General features: G+C 49.7%; 1 protein-coding gene across 2 annotated transcripts in view; it reads right to left on the bottom strand.

Annotated features, from left to right (window-relative positions):
- Nucleotides 1-20,401, bottom strand: part of Adck1 (aarF domain containing kinase 1) — a 140,083-nt gene that overhangs the window by 22,226 nt on the left and 97,456 nt on the right. For both annotated transcript variants that reach the window (XM_047541723.1, XM_047541724.1), the window contains exon 6: nucleotides 5,987-6,145. In XM_047541723.1, coding sequence (XP_047397679.1) covers nucleotides 5,987-6,145 — 159 coding nt within the window. The remainder of the gene's footprint in view (nucleotides 1-5,986; nucleotides 6,146-20,401) is intronic.

The raw sequence follows: 20,401 nt of genomic DNA, 5'->3' as shown, positions 1-20,401 counted from the left end.
ATGGGCAGGCATGGCAGCAAGCCTTCTTGCCGTGTGAGGAAATGTACCCTGTTTGTTTAAGACTGTAAATGCGCCTTCGGCTACCTGAGAGGGTACTTCCAACTCTCTGACGCTGAGAACACCTAAAAGCCAAAAGGAGAACAGACTTCCCCAGGAGCAGGCAAGAGGCTGCCGAGCACCAGGGGCTGCCGCGACGTCACCAGGGTGACCCCCATCGGTACCGCCCGGCCAGGGAGATCTCTAAATGCTAAGTGGGCCCCACGGTTTGGATGGGCCGGTTTCCTCTTACAACCAAAAACAAGGGCAGCCAATTCACATGTTTTGGAGAATAAGACCCGCCCCCCCCCCATGACCACACAAACTCACTGACCAACAAGAGAGGGGCCCTCAAGACCACAGACCTGCTTTCTGTCCCTGATTCTGCTGATAACTCTGGTGTCACTGACCGGCCTCAGTCTCCCTTGCTGGCAAGGAACAGAGTCTGTCCATCTTGCTGACGGGCACACACAAGTGAAACTGGTCAGAACCACGGCTCCAACTGAAATTGAGGTGCCATCCTGAGCTCCGCCACTTCCCTGAGGGCTTTGCCTTTTGAGAATTCTGGGCCAACAGAGCAATCTGTGACTCTGTCACTTGGAACTTAAAATTTAGACTCACTCAACATTTCTCAAAAAGAGACTTTTAGGAACTGAACAGGCACTTCATAGAAGAAGAAATATGAATGGTCAACAAATACACAAAAAAAAATGCTCAACATTTCTAGCAGTTAGAGAAATGCAAATTAAAACTACACTGAGATTCCATCTCACTCCAATCAGAATGGCGATTATCAAGAATACAAGCAACAATAAATATTGGCAAGGACGCAGGGAAAAAGGTACACTCACACATTGCTGGTGGAACTGCAAATTGGTGCAATCACACTGGAAAACAGTATGGAGAGTCCTCAGAAACTTGGAATGGAACCACCATTTGACCCAGATATCCCACTCCTTGGTTTATAACCAAGGGACTTAAAATCAGCATATTACAGTGACACAGCCACATCAGTGTTTATAGCAGCTCAATTCACAATAGCTAAACTATGGAACCAACCTAGGTGCCCTTCAACAGATGAATGGAAATATGGTATATATATATCATGATGGACTACTACTCAGCCATAAAGAAGAATGAAATCATGACATTTGTAGGTAAATGGATGGAACTGGAGAATAGCATGCTAAGTGAAATAAGCCAATCTCAAAAAAACTAAAGACAATGTTTTCTCTTATATGCAGATGTTCACTCACAACAGGGGAGGTTGGAGAGGGAAAGACTAGAAGTTCAATGGATTAGACAAAGCGGAATGAAGGGAAGGGGGTGGGACGGGAATGGGAAAGAGAGTGGAATGAATGGGACATCACTCTCCTGTGCTCATATATGAACACCCGGTCAGTGTAACCCCACATCATGTCCAACCACAAGAATGGGAAGTCATACTCCACGTGTGTCTGATATGTCGAAGTGCACACTACTCTCATGGATATCTAAAAACAACACATTTTTTAAATTCTGAAGAAAAAAAAAGAGAGACACTTAAAAAATGAGTGTGAGTTTGCTGCTGCTTTGTTCGTGGCTCCCCATTACTCTTCCCTCTGTTTGGAAACCTAAGCTTGGCCAGTGGGGACGGGAGACCCCAGCAGGGCCTCCCGGGCCACCGTGGAACCAGCACCAGGCTGGGCTTGTCCATCAGAGGCCTGGCGTGCTGCATTTCCCTCCCACGTCTCCGCTCCCTGCACATGACCAGTCCAGAGCCGGGAGGTGCCCTTGGCTTCAGCTGCTCACGCCGGACCTGAGATCTGAAATATGGCACCTGGGAAAAGAAGGGGATGCGCGGGGACTCCACGGGCTGGGTGGGTAGGTGTGACTGAAGACCACGCGGACGCCAAGCGGCTCCACCAGCCAGGAGGGGCACTCGCCACCGAGGTCCGGCTCCCTGCACAGAGCAGAGGCCCCCAGCGGGCTCCACCAGGTCCCGCATGGAGGCCAACCTCGACCCAAAGAAGAACAGATTGAGGGAATCTCTGCCCAGGGCCCTGACGGGCCTCGGCCCCAGCCTGGCCTGACCTGTGCTCCTCCCCTCGTCCCGGGCTTGGCTCATCTGGGCCAGCGCCCTGGCCAGGGCCACAGTTTCCCACGACCAGAGCCAGCGAGCAGAGTGCAAACCCGGACCCAGACTGCTGGCCCAGCCCGGCTCTGCCTCCCCCCGCGTGACCTCGGGTGTGTTCTGCGGCTTCTCCGAGTGCCAGCCTCCCCACCCGTAAAACGGCGATGGCGGTTCCAGCAGAAGCGACACCCCCACGTCCTAGCGGTCAAGCAGAGCCCTGTGTTTGCGCACAGAGCGACCTCAGGATGAACATCGCTGCCCACGACACCACCCGGGCTTCACGGGGCCTCGCGCTCACACTGGGGCTGAGTCGATGCCACAGACAGTTCCCCATAATTCAGATTTTTTCCCCCAAAGTATCCCCAAGGCAGAACAAAAGAGTGATTTGACGTGCGTGCTCTGAGCCAGGCTGCCTCCACTTAAAGCCTGATCTGCCCACTGGTAGCTGTGCAACCTGGGGCAAATGACTGTACCTCTCTGGGCCTCAGTTTCCCCATGATGATAAGGGGTTAGGCGTAGCACCTCCCCTGTGAAAGCGTCTAACGCGGCAGACGCGTGTAAAAACTGTTAACTGCTACTTCTCACCCCTCAGGAGTGGTTCATCTCTGAGAGTCTGGGAAGCCATGACGCTCCTCCAAAGGCACGCACATCCCTGGGAGTTCATCCAGCCCTGGAGAGTCCCAGGCGCCCTCTCACCGAGGAGAGGCCCTGCTGAGACGGCCCCACGCCCTCCCATCTCTATATGTTCAATCCCAAGCCCTGCGGCTCCAAGGCTTTTCCCCTCCTGCCTTGTCCCCAGATGTCCCCCAGCTTAGTCACAAACCTCACTGCTTGTCCTGCCCCCTCTGCCGCATACCATCCAACGCCAGAGCCAGAGCTGCTGACGCCTGGTCTCCACCGTGGGCCTGGCTGTCCCCACTCCCTCCTCCAGCCTCCCTGACACCACCTCTGCATTCAGGGCCGTCTGAGGCTCTGAGACCCCCGCACAGGGCGAGGTCATTAAGCCCGCAGAAGCTCTGGAAGGCGCCTCACGCGCCCAGAGGTAGGCTCCTGGCGGAGGCTTAATTACGCACAGATGTTGTGACGGGGTGCCAGCGTGCAGAGGCAATCCATCTCCAGCTTTTAGAGCCGAACGGGGTTCACAGCGCGACATTCGCTTCCCGCTTGTTATGTGTTTAGGCAGAATTAATTACCGGGGAGCCTTGGGCCCGCCGCTGTCACAGGGACGGTGTGCGAGTTCTGGCGGTGGCAGGTCAGAGCGGTACGTTAATTACCTCCAGGTTTGGCATCCTCGTTTCAAAAACGTGTGTTATGACTGTTCGTGCAAGTCTGGGTCTAGCGGTTGTGAGTGGGCCCCAGCCAGGGGACGATTTTGCTGTTTCCATGGAAACGGTGGAGGAGCTGGTTGTTTGTCTGGCTCAGCGTTCTGGCTCTGAGGGGCACCCCTGCCGGGGAAAGGCAACAGAGAACCCCAAGATGAGTACCAGACGTGGAGCCAAAAAAAACCCAGGTGTAGCTCAAGCTCCTCTCCGCGAGGGCTGTCACTGGTGAGATGGGACAGTGACTGGCAGGAGGAGTCGCCATCGGGACCTGCCACAGTGCCTGACACAGAAGAAACACTCCATCAGAACCACCCAGCCCTCGGTATGGCGAACACTTCCAGATGCCCTCCGAGCCCTTCATCCTGACGGACCTGTACTTCCTCCTGGGAATCCACCCAAAGAAAGTACTGTTGCGAAACAACCCATGCCACAACCACACGTGGGTATGTTTGTCCCCATCTGATGGAAAGCTTTCCAAGGCAGGGGCCGACCTCCAGCTCCCAGCACAGCAACAGACTTGGAAGATGCCCAATAAATGCAGAATAACGAACAGAAAAACACTATAGGCAAGCGGAAGCACAGTGGAGGCCCTCGGCCCTGTCCACGTGGCCACTCGTCGGGAGAGCCTGGTTTTCATCCAGTTGGTGGCTTGAGCTTCAAGCCTGGGGCAGCGTTACCAGATCCAGTCTGCACTTCCAGACTCCTATGCAGAAGAGAGTTCACACACTCATAACTCCGACAGAGGCGACGGAAAGCACACGAAGAGCCTGGAGACAGAGCCGATCGCAGCGCACCTCAAGAGCCAAACTTCTGCCGTGGCTGCGCCTTCCACCAAAACCAGCCTGTGGAGACGCGGCATGATGGCCACAGCTCTTCTTCCTGTGACCTGAGCGACTGGATTTTCAGGTGGTTGGTAGAGACAAATCCTCTCTAATCTGGACAGCAGGAGGACAAATAAGCACAACCTCCTTTCCTCACGGTGTCTCCAAAGCCACACGAGCCCAGAACGGCAGAGCCTTTGCCACACAGTGGGCTGCGCCACCCTCCCCAGGAGGAGGCTCTCTGACCACTGCCCACAATCTCCAGCCTCCTGAGTAAAGAGCAATGAGCTAATGGCTTCCAGAGTCGAAAGCCCAGCTCTCCGTGTAGAAAGCCAGGAAGTCTCAGCCCCGCAACTTCATAGTTAAGGGACACCCATGACGCATGAATACGAACCCCCCAGATGACAAAACTTGTTGGAATAACAGCTGTGCTGGCATGCGTCTCGCTTATTCCAACCCACGTGCCCTGTGGGGACATCAGGAGTCCGCAAAGACCAACTCCTCAGCAGAGCCTTCCCTGAGCGAAGGGCATGCCTGGCTTCCGAATCCTCAGGGCACTCAGGAGCGGCCCCCTCCCAGGACACTTCCAGCTCTGGCTCTGCACCAGCTGACACTGCTTCCCACACCAAGTGCCTTCCATCGCACGGGGCGGTTCTGCTGTCACACTTGTTTTGGAAACACAAAACTGTCCCAGTGCAGATGACACATCCAAGAGTGTTCTGATCATCACCCCCTAGCCAGGCTGCACACACGGAGCTGCGCCCAGCCTCAACCTGCCACCCGGGATTACACGAAACGCCTGAGGTTCTGTGTCTGTGAAGTTCTATGCAGAGAAGCAACCCTAGACAAAGGCAATCAATCACTAAGGAATTCCTAATTCTCCTTTTCACAACAATCTTGCAAATGACCCTCGCACACACGCCTCAAACATCCCGCGGTGGCGAGTCACCCGCACCACCGTTACAACTTCCTGCCCCACGTCAGATGACCCTTCTGCACCTCACAATGGCTCACAAGCAGCAGCCTTCTGAAGACTTCGAGGCAAGGTGCCCTGTGAAGTATGGCCTTAGGTATTTCTTAGCCATTTAAAATGTGTTTAAACTGCGCTGCTGTCCTTATGAGTTCCTGTCCTCTTTCCCTTGCTATGTTACCGAGGAAGTTTCCGAGTTCTGTCCCCATGCCCATTTCCCCCATAAGCCCTGCGGCCTCTGTTGTGCCATTTTACACATCATGATTTCTAGGAACACAAGTCGCGTGATGGCAGAACTACTGTATAGCACAGTAGTAAATGCTAACGCCATATGCATGCATTTGGAAGAGGGTCAGGGTACAGTAGCGTTGCCGTCATCGTTGTCGTATCAGCAACATCATGGCCCCGTGCCACAGAGGCCAAGACCAGGGCGCAGAGCCCCCCGGGTAGCGGTCGGTGTCCTGTGATCGTAGATGATGTGATAAACATCTGTTCCACGAACTGGCAGGTCAGCAATCACACGAGGCAATTTTTTTTTTTTTTGGAAACTTGCCTTTGAGAGCCTAATATGCGTCTCCGGTGGCAAACCATTCACCCTCAGTAAGAAAACTCAGGAAGGAACCGTCTCAACTCCCCATCTACAAGGGGGACGTCAGCAGAAATCAATCCGCCACCCCCCGCCTTCTTCCGCTGGAAGCACGGGCCGCCGCCCTGTCCCTCTTACCTTTAAGAAGTCAAAGTGCTTGAGCATTTGGGCCACTTTCTCCGCATTCCTTCCTTCGTTGAGGAAATCCAGCTCCAAAGGCAGGTTCTTCTTGGCCTCATCCACCAGCCACATGAACTCAAACTCTGGGAACAGCTGCTTCACAGCCAGGGCAAGCACCTGAAATCCGTCAAGCACCGCGTCAGTCCCCAAACACCCACCAGGGAGGTACCCTCTGCCTGGGTCTGCCCCCGGAGTGGGCGGGGAAACAGCTCCCCTGGTCTCCATGTCTGTGACTGCACCGAGTCCAACCACTGCTGGCAGTAACCACGGTGACCACTTGCTGGGCACGCCCCACATGCCCATCACTGGACAAAACGCTTCACTAACTCTCCCACCGAACCTTCACAGCTCTGGGAGGTAGGTAAGTACACATCTTACCGTCCCCGTCCTGCAGACGAGGGACTTCGGGCTCTGAGAGTGCATGTGAGTTTCCTGAATTTGCCCAGCAAGGACGTACACAGCCGGAATTCCCCTTGGGTCTACCTGACTCCAGAACCTTTGCTCTTAAGCATTTCGCCAAAATCTTTTGTTGCTGCCCCCAGATTTCTTCCCCGCCATCTGCAAAGCACATCAGAGTACGTCAGCTATCACTGTCATTTTTTTTTCCTTAAGCTGAGTGGTTGGTACTTGAGCATTCATTAATTCAAGTTGAGCACCCTAGTCCCAAAACCCCAAATCAAAAAATTCCTGAATCTGAAACTCCGAGCACTGACATGACACCACGGCAGAAATTTCACACCTGACCTGCAGTTATGGGCTGCAGTCAAATTGCAGGTGCACTAAAACTACTATATAAAATTACCTTCAGGCTGTACGTGTGAGGTATAAATGAAGCATAAATGAATTTCATGTTTAGACTTGACTCCCAGCCCAGAGATATCTCATTATGTATATGTAAATATTCCAGAATCTTTAAAAAAAAAGTCTGAAATACTTCTGGTTCCAAGGTAAAGGATTCTCAACCTGTATGAATTTCTATACTTTCTAAAATATTTCACAATGAAAAATTAAATTGGAATATAGGAACAAACAGTCTGGACGAGAGCGACAGAAGATAAGGAATTTGACCACCCAGACGAAAAACTTGGACCTTTGGCAATTAGGGTCCACGGGATGCCTGAGTGGGGGCGTGATGAAAACGGGGGTTTAGAAGACTTATCTGACACTCGGGTTTCCGTTGAAGGATGTGAAATTAAACATCAGGGGCAGAGAGCAAGAGCCCGGTGTGAATGCACAGAGCACACCACAGCCCCTCCAGCGGCAGGGACTTAGTTCCGGGCTCCCCCACCACCAAGTCCCTGGATTTGGAGACAGTTTCACGAGTTCCCATATAACATCTCTGTGGCAAGTGAGCAACAGTGAACCCAGGAACATGCAGGTGTTCTAGAATTCCAGAAGGGAAACAGAAGGCAGCCTTCTTGCTCTCTCACCTGAACCCTCCTCTTCTCATTCAAAGCCAGGACCTGACTGATCGCCCTAGTGATTCCTGGTATAGACTGAGGTCCAAGTTCTCTGACAACGTCCTTCTCCACCCCTGGCTACAGCAGGTGGGAATGAACAAGAACTTCCACGGAACCGTTGGTGTCAGAAGACCTCCTCCTTCCAGTCCTCCCAGAAGAACTTCCTGAGCTCCAGCCAAGAGCCTTCTCTGTGCCTCTGCCTGCGCTGGTCCCTGATGTTATGCGCACTGTGTTAGGCGTGTGATACAAAATTAATAAATAAATTCATCCAAAGCAAAGCCATAAGCTACAGAGCATTTACAGCCTGGTTTTAAACCCCATGCTCGAGGTGACGTAGCAGGCACCATTCTAAAAGAACCGTCACACGGGGTCATTGCGGTCAATTTCCAACAAAACCCTTTTTAATTGCATCGGGCTGTCGTCTCATTTCTTTTCAGTCTTGTCTAGTCTCTCGTGGGCTAGACCTGTGACCTGACGCCAATCAATTTTGTCCATTTTGTTTGTGTGTGTGCAACATGAAACAAGAAGGGGAAGGTGGTGACAGGGACGCAGGGGCCACCTGCGTCAGACCCGGGCACCCGACGCTGCCGCCTCCAGGCATCACATCTCGTCAGGTGTCCCCAGATGGGCCTCAGCTGCACCAAAGCAGGGCCAGAGCAGGCGCACGGGAAAGAGAAGTGACTCGCCAAGGCTCAAGGCGGGGGCGCGTGGGCCACTGAATGCACCTGAATTCCACTCTCTGGGCTTTGAGCGCAAACAATAAGCTCTACAGAATTTTGCCCTGGTCTAAATTCCAGAGCAAAGTAGGAGCAAAGAAGGAGCCACAGTGAGGTTCCCTCCTAGTTCAGTCAATAGGTACTAATTACCTCCAGGTAGTTAGTTACCTCGGGCCATAGGTGGGAAGACAGGAGAGTTACCTGTAGCCTAGAACAATCTATATCCGAGGCAGATGCCTCTGTCCAAGCAATACTTACTCACCATATGGTCATGGCTACTTGTGAAATTTTAAAATATCATTAATATCCAAACAGCACTGAAAGGTACTTTAAAGATTTTTCTGTTACTAATCAACTATATGATTAGTCATTACTAATACCATTGATTAGAATTATACCTCATGCCATTAATCATAAAAGCAGGCATAGATTTTATTGATTAATATTAATAATAACTAATTGGTAAACTCATAACCTCAAAAGCATTCTACGGGTGGCTGGTTACAACAGTCCCCTCCGATCTGAGAATAGATCCTCAGACCTGCAGAGGATGCCTGAAATGGCAGATAGTACCAAACCCTGCTACACTGTTTTCCCTGTTCAAACAGGCCTATGATTTATAAATCAGGCACACAGAGATTAAAAAGAATAACTAATTAAATAGAGTAATTAAAACAATATACTGTAATAAAAGTTGCGTGAATGTGCTCCCTCTTGCTCTCTCCCTCTCTCCTTCCCTCCCTCCCTCCCTCTCAAAATACCTGATTGTGCTATATTGACTACGCTGGACTATGGGTAACTGTGTCCACAGATAATTGAAACCACAGAGAGCAGAACAGCAGATAACCGGTGGCAGTGGGGCAGGCGTCTACTGTCCTTTCAAATGAGAGGGCCTGGGGCTGAGGAGGTAGCCCGGTGGCAGAGCACCGGCCTACCATGCGTGAGGACCCCGGTTCAATCCCCAGCACCAGCAACGAAGCGGGGAGGGCTCTGTTTACGTCAGTGGCTTAGATTTCCAGCAGGTCACCAGCCCCTTCCAGGAAGATGTCATTTTGAAAGCCTGAGGTCAGCTGTGAAGCCCGGAAAATGTATAAACTGCACTCAGTTCAGGCGGGTCCACCAACTCCCTGACCTTCACTGGGTGGGAAGGGGGATCAAGTGAAGAGTCATCTGGTTCAGGGCGTCTGTGCTGCCACCATTTTCCACTTTCCTTGGCCAAGGAGAGTAAAATAAAGCTCCTTCATTTCACCGTCTGTTTTCATCCAGTCCCCTCAGAGCTGCCCTAAGTAGATTCATTTCGGTTCCTTTCTGACAACAGATGCAATCGACTAAAATAAAGCAGGTGTTGTTGTCAATTTGCCTTTTTGATTTTTCTCCCAAAATGTATCTTCTCCATAAAATTCTTCCAACAGCCAGTGTTTTCACCAGTGCCTAACACATACGCAACACCCAGCAGATGTTTATTGGGTACTCACATGAATGAATGAGTGAATAAGTCAATAAATGAACACATGAATATTTCAAAGGGTTTGTCTTCTCCTGTGAGAAAATTACATGGTCACATTTGTGTTATCGAAATGAAGTCAGTTTTTGTTTCTGTTATTTTTGGTAGAAAAAGGGATTATCACTGAATTTGGGGGAATCATAACTTCAGAAAAGTTGAGAATTCTCTACTTAATCTGGAAACGTATGAATCAATGAAGGTATATTCAATAATTAATATTTCCTTCAAGGTAAAATAATGAAACTATTTTCCTACAGAGTAATTGGTTCACAGCAGAGAGAAAAAAAAAAAAAATCAATTGTGAGCCAGACGGAAATATAACAGAAATACAGAGTCACACAGAAGTTTGAAAACTAGTAATTGTTACTTATAATTGCACAAAGGAAATTATCATTATTTAGTACCACTACTATATGCCAGGCTCTATTCTCTGAGGTACTTTACATAGATACCCTCATTTAATCTTTTTCCTGCCCATTTTACAGAGGGGAATAAGTTCCTGCAGGTTAAAGCGATTCTTCAAGTCACATGGTTTGGAACTCTCCGCACAGGATCTGGACCCAGGTTTTTCTTCTTCTTTCTTTATGTAGGCCTGCCTCATGCAACACCATGTAGAATAATACAATAGGAAACCAAGATAAGGCAGAGAAAGAGCTTTGCACATTGTAAACTGCGACTGAAATGTCAGTTACTGTTATCAAGTTATTATACACTAAAGAAATAATATAATAAAGAAATAACGTTCTATGGAAAAGCAGCACACCAAATAGAACGCCGTACCAATCCAAACTGGTAAAAATGGATGTTCAACGAGAATCGAAAATCAATTCAGAGTGATGTAAATAGCTTGCCATTCATGGGGTTTATCTTTGTTCTGATAAGTTATTAAAGTGCATGCTTTTTGGAAAACAGAATTATAGGGTGACAAGAAGTTTCCATGGAATGGCTTATGTCTTTGCATATTATACATGTATATATATATATATATAAATCTATATATATATGTATTTTTTTTAATTAGCCATTGGATTCTGTGCCAACATAAACATCACCTAACCACCCACTATTTGATCAACACATTTAGAAAAGAATCAAGATGACAGACAGCAGCACTGAATAGGCTGCTCAGAAACATGACTGTCACAGGTCGTCATTTTCAGAGACCCTTAGGATAGGCCAGATGGCAACAAGCACCCAGGCCACCCAACACAGTAGGGTGCCCTTGGGACCGAGGTACATGGAAGGCACGGTACTCAGCCAGGAATTAGATTCCTCAGGGAGTGAAGAGGCAGGCATGTTCATCATCAATGTGGGAAACCTGAGAGACAACGGGGGGTGCTATGGGATTATGGGGGCATCACTGTTCACAGGCCATCTGAGTCCCACCCTGCTTTCAGGCAGTGGGACGTGGCTGCTGGGCCCTCTCCGCTGGGGGCAGAACAGGACTGCAGCAAAGCTGGCCCCCAGCAGACGGCCGGACTGCACCTCCTCCGTCCCCCTTCCTGCTGAATCAGTGTTCCAATCTCTGGGCCAATTAGTCTGGCTCTGGACAGTCACTCAAATCAATAAGAGTCACTGGCTGTGCATTTAGAAGTAGAGTTGCCCCAACTGCTAAAGGGACAGTGTCAGGTGATAATGACAAAGCTGAAAAACGGCCTGGACTGGCCTTTCTTTATTGTGCAAAGTCACCAGCGTCATCAGATTCATCAAACACTGTGTCCTGACAGTCAGCTTCCATTTCTCGGTCACCACCCAGGGATGGTCCCCTTCCCCAACAGGAGTGCCTGGTTCCCAGGAGACCCAGAACACTAGGGTGGCACACAACCCTGGGCACCAACCCAACTGCCACCTCTCCCAGCTTCCCAGTTAACAGAACCCCAACTCTGTATGTCCTTCATGTCCTTCAAGGAAGGCAGGGCTTAGCCTGGGAAGGTGAGCTGTGATGGGTCCAGGCCAAGCAAGGTGGTCCACTTCTCTTGCCAAGACCAGCTCAAGCGTGGGCATTACTTCCTGTCGATGAGAAATGAAGCAGATTCTACTAGGGAACTTTTTTTGATAAGGAGCAAAAACCAGACTCTCTGGCATCTGGATGACACCAGAAATTGTGAAGTTGTTTTAGGCATTAGTTTGAGGACAAGCCAGGAAACTGAGATGGCAGAGTAAAAAACAGAACCTGGGTCCTTACAATCATAGTGAAGTGCTGGGTTAGTCAACCTGGGACCAGGTGGTCCAGCTTCCGGACATCTTTGCAAGGGAGATAATACGGGCTATTATTATCTCTACTACTTTTTGTTGGGTTTTCTGATTTTTGCAGCCAAAAGCATCCTAGCAGCCAGCAGTCCAATCTCCTCACTCTCAAAAGTCTCCCTCCTGTAGACCTCTACCCACTTTATCCTTATAGCAGATATGTGTTTGGATTTACAAGCCAGCTTCCCCCCCCAAAAAAAAAAAAAACCAAATGCACAGAGGTTAAGCCTATCAGTCAGTTTCTCTTCAGTGTGAATTACTTTCATCAGATGACCTTCCTCTCAGAACCAGGGAGTGATCCCTTCAGGGTTGCTGGGGAGCCTGCCATAGTGGGAGAGAAGCTGAAGGCACAGAATACCTGGAAACAGCATGAAAGGAAGCACAGAAGGCTATACGCAGAAGTATCCTTGTCCCCCGTCTCTACAATTCTGGTGGCTAAGGTGGCCCTAATGTCCCCTAGACATCATGCTTCTCCATGCTTGAGTACTTTCCTGGGTTGTCAATCCTAAGACCAACATACCATTTAGGTCTGAACTCAGGGAAAAAAAATACTTATTGCAAATTTCAAACAGATGAGTTTTCTAACTGGACTCTTCTTGGTTTTACAGCTGGGAAGGATGACCCAGGTAGGACTTTTTCATCAGAGACCAAGCCCAGAGACAAGGCTGCTGGTCTATGGAGTGGTGGTCTCGGGCCTCCTTCCCAGCTACTCTCCTGGGTGGGGGGGTTCCAATCCACAGTAGGATCCTAGCACTGCTGCCACTGCTGCCAAGGAGCCACCCTATACTCTGCACACAGCCAGGACGGGCTGCCTGAGGAAAGTACCCATGCTTATCCCAGGGAGGAAGACGCCACACCTTTATTACTGCTATTACTGTTACCGACCTTACAGCCATCATTACTGAAGAAGCCAGCCAGGTTATGAGCAGAGAAAAGTGACTGCTGTCCTCCCAGCCCAGTGGGCCCTGGCACTGGGCAAAGCCAGGTTCTGACCTGGCTCAAGAGGGATCAGGAAACTCAGGGATCCTCCATGACCCCCATCCACTCCCAGCTACAGCCATGCCGTTGCTCCCAAAGGATTCTCAAAAATGTCAGATCTCCAGGTCTGTGCCCGGCATCACTGGGCAACCCTGGTCCCTCACCCCACAGCTCCCTTTGCGACGCACACAGCAGCCATTCCAAACCTTCACCCCCTCGAGGCCCCGGTGCCACCTCCTACCCTCTCTTCTTAGCAGATGGTCTTGCCTCCTACTTCAGAGAAAAAATAGAGGCTATCAGGCTTGTACGCTCTCTGCTGCCCACTCTCCCCTCCTCCTCTGCCCCACGCTCCTCTGCGCCCTGTCTAGCTGCCTTCTTCCCATCTCAGAGCAGACTGCCGTCTCCACGGGGATCCTGGAGCCCCACCTCCTGAATCTCCTCCTGGACTTAATCTAGCAACTACTTCTCTCTGTTGAATCTGCAACCCCTCCTTTCCCATCAACTGCAAGCCTGTTCACATGTCCCTGGCACTTAACGCCTATGTTCTGCTCTGACCCTCCCCATCCTTCACGGCTAAAGAGTTGAAAAGAGTATTCTACACTAAGTGTCTCCCCGTCCTCGGGTCTCAATTCTCTTTCACCTCACTCTTGTCATGGGAGCTGCTCTTCCTAACAACTCTAAATTGCTAATCCAACCAGGTGTGGTGGTCCGTGCCTGTAATCCCAGTAACTAGGGAGGCTGAGGCAGGAGGATCATGAGTTTGAGGCCAGCCTTGGCAACTTAGGGAGATCCTTTCTTGAAATAAAAAATTTTTAAAGATTGAAGATGTGGCTCAGTGGTAGAGTACCCCTGGGTTCAATTCCCAGCACCACAAAACAAAAAAAGAAAAAAGAAAAAAAGACGCCAAATCCAAAATACCCTTTTCAGTTCCTCACTGGTTTGATCTCCCACTTGACAACAGTGAGTAATTCTGGCAAACCCTATTTTACAAAATGGCTGCAACAACACTCCCACTCTAGTATGCTTCTAGAACCTTGCCACGCCCCTGTCAGGAGGCAGAATCTGTTTCCTAACACCTGAACTAAGGAAGACTTTGCAACTACTTCAACCAACAGAGTAAAAGAGAAGTAATACTATATGACTTCCCTGGCTACGTCACAGAACTTCTTCTCTGGGGACACTTGCTCTTGGAACCCTGCCACCATACCATGAGAGAGCCCAAACAGTCACGGAGAGGCCCGCAGGGTGAGGAAGGAGGCCCTAGCCCTCAGTCCTGCCTGAGCAGCAGACCACAGCCACCCGCGCCTTGCCAGTCACGTGAGGAAGCCATGTTGGAAGTGCAGCTTCCAGTCAGGTGAGAACTGCACTAAACAGATGACCTCCTCCACCAAGACCTGGCCAAACTGCAGACTCACGGCAACCTAATGACTGTCATTTTCAGCCTATTATGGTTTCAGTATTAGGTGTCCCCTAAAAGCTCATGTGTGAGGCAATGCTAGAAAGTTTAGAGGTGAAGTGATTGGGTTATAAGAGTCTTAACCTAATCACTGCATTAATCCCCTGATCGGGGTTAACTAGGTAGTACAGGCAGGTGGGGCATGCTGGAAGAAGCAGGCCATTCATCAGGGCTGACTTTGGGGTTTATATTTTGTCCTTGGTGAGAGAAGAACTAACACTCTCTCTCTCTCTCCCTCCCTCCCTCCCTCCCTCCCTCTCCCTCCTTCTCTCTCTCCCTCCCTCCTTCTCTCCCTCCCTCCCTCCCTCCCTCCCTCCCTCTCCCTCCTTCTCTCTCTCCCTCCCTCCCCTTCTCTCTCTCTCTCTGTCTGTCTCTCTCTCTCTGCTTCCCGATGCTATGTCCTGAGCTGCTTTCCTCTGCCACAGCCTTCACCATGATGTTCTGCCTCAACTGGGGCCCGGAGCAATGAGGCCTCTGAAACCATGAGTGCCGGATAAACTTTTCCTCCTCTACTTTGTTCTCGTTAGGTCTTTTGGGCGCAGCAGCAAAAAAGCTGACTAAAACTAAGCTGCTGTGTCTTGAGATGGTTCGTGACGTGGCATGAGGTTCCGATAGCGTGCCCTCTTCTGGAAGGTTCTCTCAGCAGATGGAGAGCAGCTTTCTTCAATCCCGCTCCTCCTGGAATCCCGCTGATGGCTCCTCCTCCAGACCCTTCCGGAACTCACCCCCTCTCTTCCACTTCCCTCAGGATGTGCGCCTCACCTCTCTTTCCCCGCCACCCCCGCCCTGGCCCCGCTTTCTTTCTCCCCTCTGCACACCTCTCCAAGTGTGAGACCACGGTGTGGCCTCCTTACTCACACGTCCTGCGTCTGCATTCCAGCCTGAACTCCAGCCCAGCAGGACTGGCCCTATCCCAAGCCGCCCACAGCAGCATCTTCACCCCACGGCTGCTGCGAGTTTCACTCAGCTGAGTTCCACTCCAACCTCCTGACTCCCCTCAGGAGCACGTTCCCAGGTTCCCTTGCCGACTTGCTTCCAGCTTAAAGGACAACACTGGAGGGACAGTGTGGTTCTAACTCCCAGGTCCTGCACCTGTCCTGGGTATAACACTCCAGTCCTGCATCCACCAGGTGCACCAGCTCCTGGCCCCCAGAAAATGACCTCTGCTCTTTGCCCCTTGACCTTGAAGGTAGCAGTGGCTTCCTGCTCTCTGTGACTTTCTCACCCTCCTATTTAGGGGTCTTAGCAATTCCATCCCTTTCAAGTCACATTTTCTGCTCTAAGTCTCTTCTGTTTGAAATATCTACAGCAATTTCTTTTTCCTGGACTGGACCCTGGCTGAGATACATGGTTAAAGGCACCCAAACTTAATCATTTAAGCTAGAAAGCTAGGATAGATTTCAGTCTCCTTCTTCCCATTCATACCAGTCCTTGCTTCCTCCCCACACAAAGCTGGTCACAAGGGTGATTCCGCCACCTGAGCGCATCCCTCTTCCGCCCCTGACACTGCCTAGATTCACATCATTATCTCTCTCTCAGACCAATGCAGCAGCCCCTCAATTAGTCTCCTGGATACAATCTTTCTGCCTTCCAATACAGTCCCCAGAATGCCAACAGATTTTTATTTTTAATGCATATCTGATCATGACAGTCCCCTGATTAAAATTCTTAAATGGTTCCCCACAGACTACAGGAGAAAATCAGAACTGCTCAGTCCCACAAATACGTGTCGAGCATTGACCAGGTAGAGTGTTCTGTGCCTTAGCCTGGAACACGGGCCGCCGTCCATCACCCCTACCTTCCCAGCCTCTTCTCCAGCCACTGCCGCTCACACCACCTGAACTAGATCAAGTTCTCCAAGCACACCCTGTCGCTCTAAGACTCAGGGCCTTCACACATGCTGGGCCGTCCCTCCCCTGCCTGGGAGGTCCACTCGGAGGTCTGCTCAGACCTTCTCCTTAGTGAAGCCTCGACACCTCCATCCGTCCAGACACCTGGCACTCTGCAAACACCCCTTTGATAGCGTTCAGGTCCCACGCTGGGGGTGTCTCCTCCACTAAACAGGGAGACCTCTACCCCCAAGGACATGGTGCAAGAAGGGCCTCCCTGTTTGTGTTCAGTATAAAGTGAGTTCAAAGACTAAGAGTCCAGAGAAAGGAGAGGGAACAAAGGAGAGGGAGAGAGAAAAGGCAGGAGAGGGGCCTGCTGGCAGGGGGAGTAGACTGGGACCCCCTGTGGGGGGCTGCGACTGGACTGTGGCAGCACCCTCTCACCCCCCAGCACAGAGTTAGAAAAATCCAGAGCGTACAGGGCCTCTAGGGCTTTTCCCAGAGTGTCAGGGACCAAGAAGTTCTTATTCTGAGAACATTCTGATCTTTACAATAAGCAGCAGCGCCCCTCCCTTCCCGCCGGCGCAAACTTCACCTTCCCGGCGGCGCGAACCTCACCTCCCGGCCGGCGCGAATTTGCACCCTATCAGGAACCCAGCAGAAGAACACAGCCAACCAGCCTGCACCTTGTCACACCCCTCCTTCCCTCAGTATAAATACCCCTGTGTGAACAATAAAAATTTGCAGCTTGATCAGAATTCCTGTCTTGCTGCCTCTCCCTGCGTCTCTTGTCCCTTCATTCCTTCTCTCTCAGGTTTGCGGTCCCGTGTTGATGTCCCGCGGGTCGGGACAGTTGGCGCCCAACGTGGTCGATTGGAAACTTTGAGAAGCGAACGCTGCCCTCTGGGGAAGACTTGGCCAAGCGGGATTCGAGATCGCCTCGGTGGACGCGACCGGGAGTCAGATCCAGGAGGAGAGTGAGGTCAGCGCAAGGTAAGTGACGCACCATGGGACAAGCAGTCTCGTCACATGATTTGTTTCTGACGGGTCTCGAGGAGGCCCTCAAGACTCGGGGAGCGCGTGTTAAGAAAAAGGATTTAAGATTATTCTTTTCATACATAGAGGATTTGTGTCCTTGGTTTCCCCTCGAGGGATCGATTGATGGTAAAAGGTGGCTCAGAGTAGGAGACTGCCTCAAAGATTATTATGAGACTTTTGGTCCTCAAAAGGTGCCCGTCACTGTCTTTTCTTATTGGAATTTAATTAATGAGATTCTTAAAAGTTCACCCTTTGACAGTGGTACTTTAAAATTGTAAAGATTGGGGAGCAGGCAATGCAATCCACCGATACAATATTAGACTCTATGCAAGGACCTCAAATAATACCCACTGGGGTTGTAGGCCCCCCTCCACCTCATATGTGTGCTCTTATTCTTGGGAGAGCTCCTACCACCTTACAAGGTGTTCAGGTCTTCCCTGGCATCATTGATGATGATTACACTGGAGAAATTAAAATACTGGCCACAGCTGTTAACGGAGTAGCTGCCATCCCTGCAGGAACAAAAATTGCACAATTAATACTCCTTCCCCTCAATTCAGGAAATTCACCAGGAAACACAGCCTCTTTAGGTTCCTCTGATGTGTATTGGGTCCAACCTATCTCCCACAAAAGACCCACTCTTACCTTATTTATTGAAGGAAAGAAATTCCGAGGGATCCTAGATACTGGTGCGGATGCCACAGTTATTTCTCAAAAATATTGGCCATCAGAATGGCCCCTCACCTCATCACTAACTGACCTTAAAGGAATAGGGCAATCAAGAAACCCCTTAGTTAGCTCCAGGGTGCTTAATTGGACTGACACAAAAGATAACACAGGGAATAAAGGAACCGTTACCCCCTTTGTTGTTCCTGATCTCCCTGTCAACCTTTGGGGACGAGACATTCTAAGCCAAATGAAAGTTATTCTTGCTAGTCCCGACTCTTTAGTCACTCATCAAATGCTTCGTATGGGCTTTATCCCTGGTACAGGCCTTGGGAGGCTAGGACAAGGACAGGTTGAGCCTGTACAGCCCATACAAAAAACAGACAAATTTGGACTTGGGTATGTGGATTTTTAGTGTCGGTCCCTGACTCTCCTGTACCCCATGCAGACAAAATTATTTGGGAAACTCAAACTCCTGTGTGGGTGGATCAGTGACCCCTTACCCAAGAAAAATTAGAGGCTGCCTCCATGTTAGTACAGGAACAGTTGACAGCCGGCCATGTGGAACCCTCAACCTCACCCTGGAATACTCCTATTTTTGTTATTAAGAAGAAATCAGGCAAATGGCGCCTTTTACAGGATTTGCGCGCTATCAATAAGGTTATGCGCCCGATGGGGGCACTACAGCCAGGCATCCCTACACCGGTAGCTATTCCTAGGGACTATTATAAAATGGTCATCGACTTAAAAGATTGCTTTTTTACTATTCCTTTACATCCTGATGACAGACCCTATTTTGCTTTCAGCCTCCCCCGCATCAATTTTCAGGGCCCTATGCAAAGATTTCAATGGAAGGTCCTTCCCCAGGGTATGGCTAACAGCCCTAGTCTTTGCCAAAAATATGTTGCTCAAGCAGTAGACCCTGTGAGAGAGCGGTGGCCACAAGTTTATATATTACATTATATGGATGATTTGTTAATTGCTGCACCTAATACCTATGATCTTAATAATTGTTATTTGGATCTCTATAAAGCCCTTACTGCCTTGGGGCTTCAGATAGCCCCTGATAAGGTTCAAACACAGGACCCCTACACCTACTTGGGCCTCAAACTTCAAACTAATCAAATTCAAATCCCTAATATACAATTGCGTGTGGACCATCTCCACACTCTTAACGATTTCCAAAAACTACTAGGGGATATCCAATGGCTAAGACCATATTTAAAACTGCCCACCTATGTGCTTTTGCCTCTTAATGATATTTTAAGGGGAGATTCTGACCCTTCTTCTCCTCGAGAGCTTACTCCCGAGGCACAGCAAGCATTAATTCAAGTCACAGAAGCCATTGCTCAACAATTTGTTACACAAATATCTTATAACCTTCCTTTGGTTTTGGTTATATTACACACCCCTCATACACCCACGGGACTATTCTGGCAGCGGGATCCACATTTTAAAAATAAAGGTTGCCCCTTGCTTTGGGTTCATTTGCCCGCCACATCCTCTAAAGTTATTGCTGTCTATCCTGCTCAGGTAGCTTCTATCATTATTAAAGGTCGCTTGCTTTCTCGACAACATTTTGGCAAAGACCCTGATAGCATTCTGATTCCATACACTAAGGATCAAACCCAATTTTTGCTACAGACGAGGGATGAATGGGGTATTGCTCTATCAGGCTTTTTGGGAATAATCGATAACCACCTTCCCAATGACCCCCTTTTGCATTTTGCTCAGTTACATCCATTTATTTTTCCTCGGGTTACTCGGAAGGCTCCTATTCCACAAGCCCTTACTGTTTTTACAGATGGCTCCAGCAATGGCCGTGCAGCCTTTGTTGTTGATAATCAGCCCACCACCTTTGACACTGCCTATCCATCAGCACAGCTTGTAGAATTGTTTGCTATAACACAAGTCTTTATGACATTTTTTGATAAACCTATTAATATTTATACAGACAGTGCTTACATTGCCCATTCTGTGCCCCTATTGGAGATTTCACCCGCCATTAAGGCTTCCTCCAACGCAGCCTTTTTGTTTAACCAGCTTCAACGACTAATTCAGGCTAGAAAACATCCATTTTTCTTAGGACACATTAGAGCACATTCTGATCTTCCCGGTCCCCTATCACGGGGTAATGCTCAGGCTGATGCAGCCACTCGGTCCCTTTTCCCAGTTCTTATTGGATCCATCCGAGAGGCCACAGATTTACACAAACTTCACCACTTAAATTCTCAGAGCCTTCGGCTACTTTGTAAAATTACCAGGCAACAAGCAAGGGAAATTGTAAAAGCGTGTCCTGCTTGCGTTGTCTCCCTTCCTATTCAACATCTGGGTGTTAACCCTCGAGGATTACTGCCCAATCAGATTTGGCAGATGGATGTTACTCACTTTCCTGAATTTGGGAAAACAAAGTACATACATGTTTCCATAGATACCTTTAGTGGCTTTATTTTTGCATCACCGCATTGCGGAGAAGCTA

Source organism: Sciurus carolinensis, chromosome 2, assembly GCF_902686445.1.
Source record: "Sciurus carolinensis chromosome 2, mSciCar1.2, whole genome shotgun sequence".
Classification (NCBI taxonomy): Eukaryota; Metazoa; Chordata; class Mammalia; order Rodentia; family Sciuridae; genus Sciurus; species Sciurus carolinensis.
This window is presented reverse-complemented; position numbering and strand designations above follow the sequence as displayed.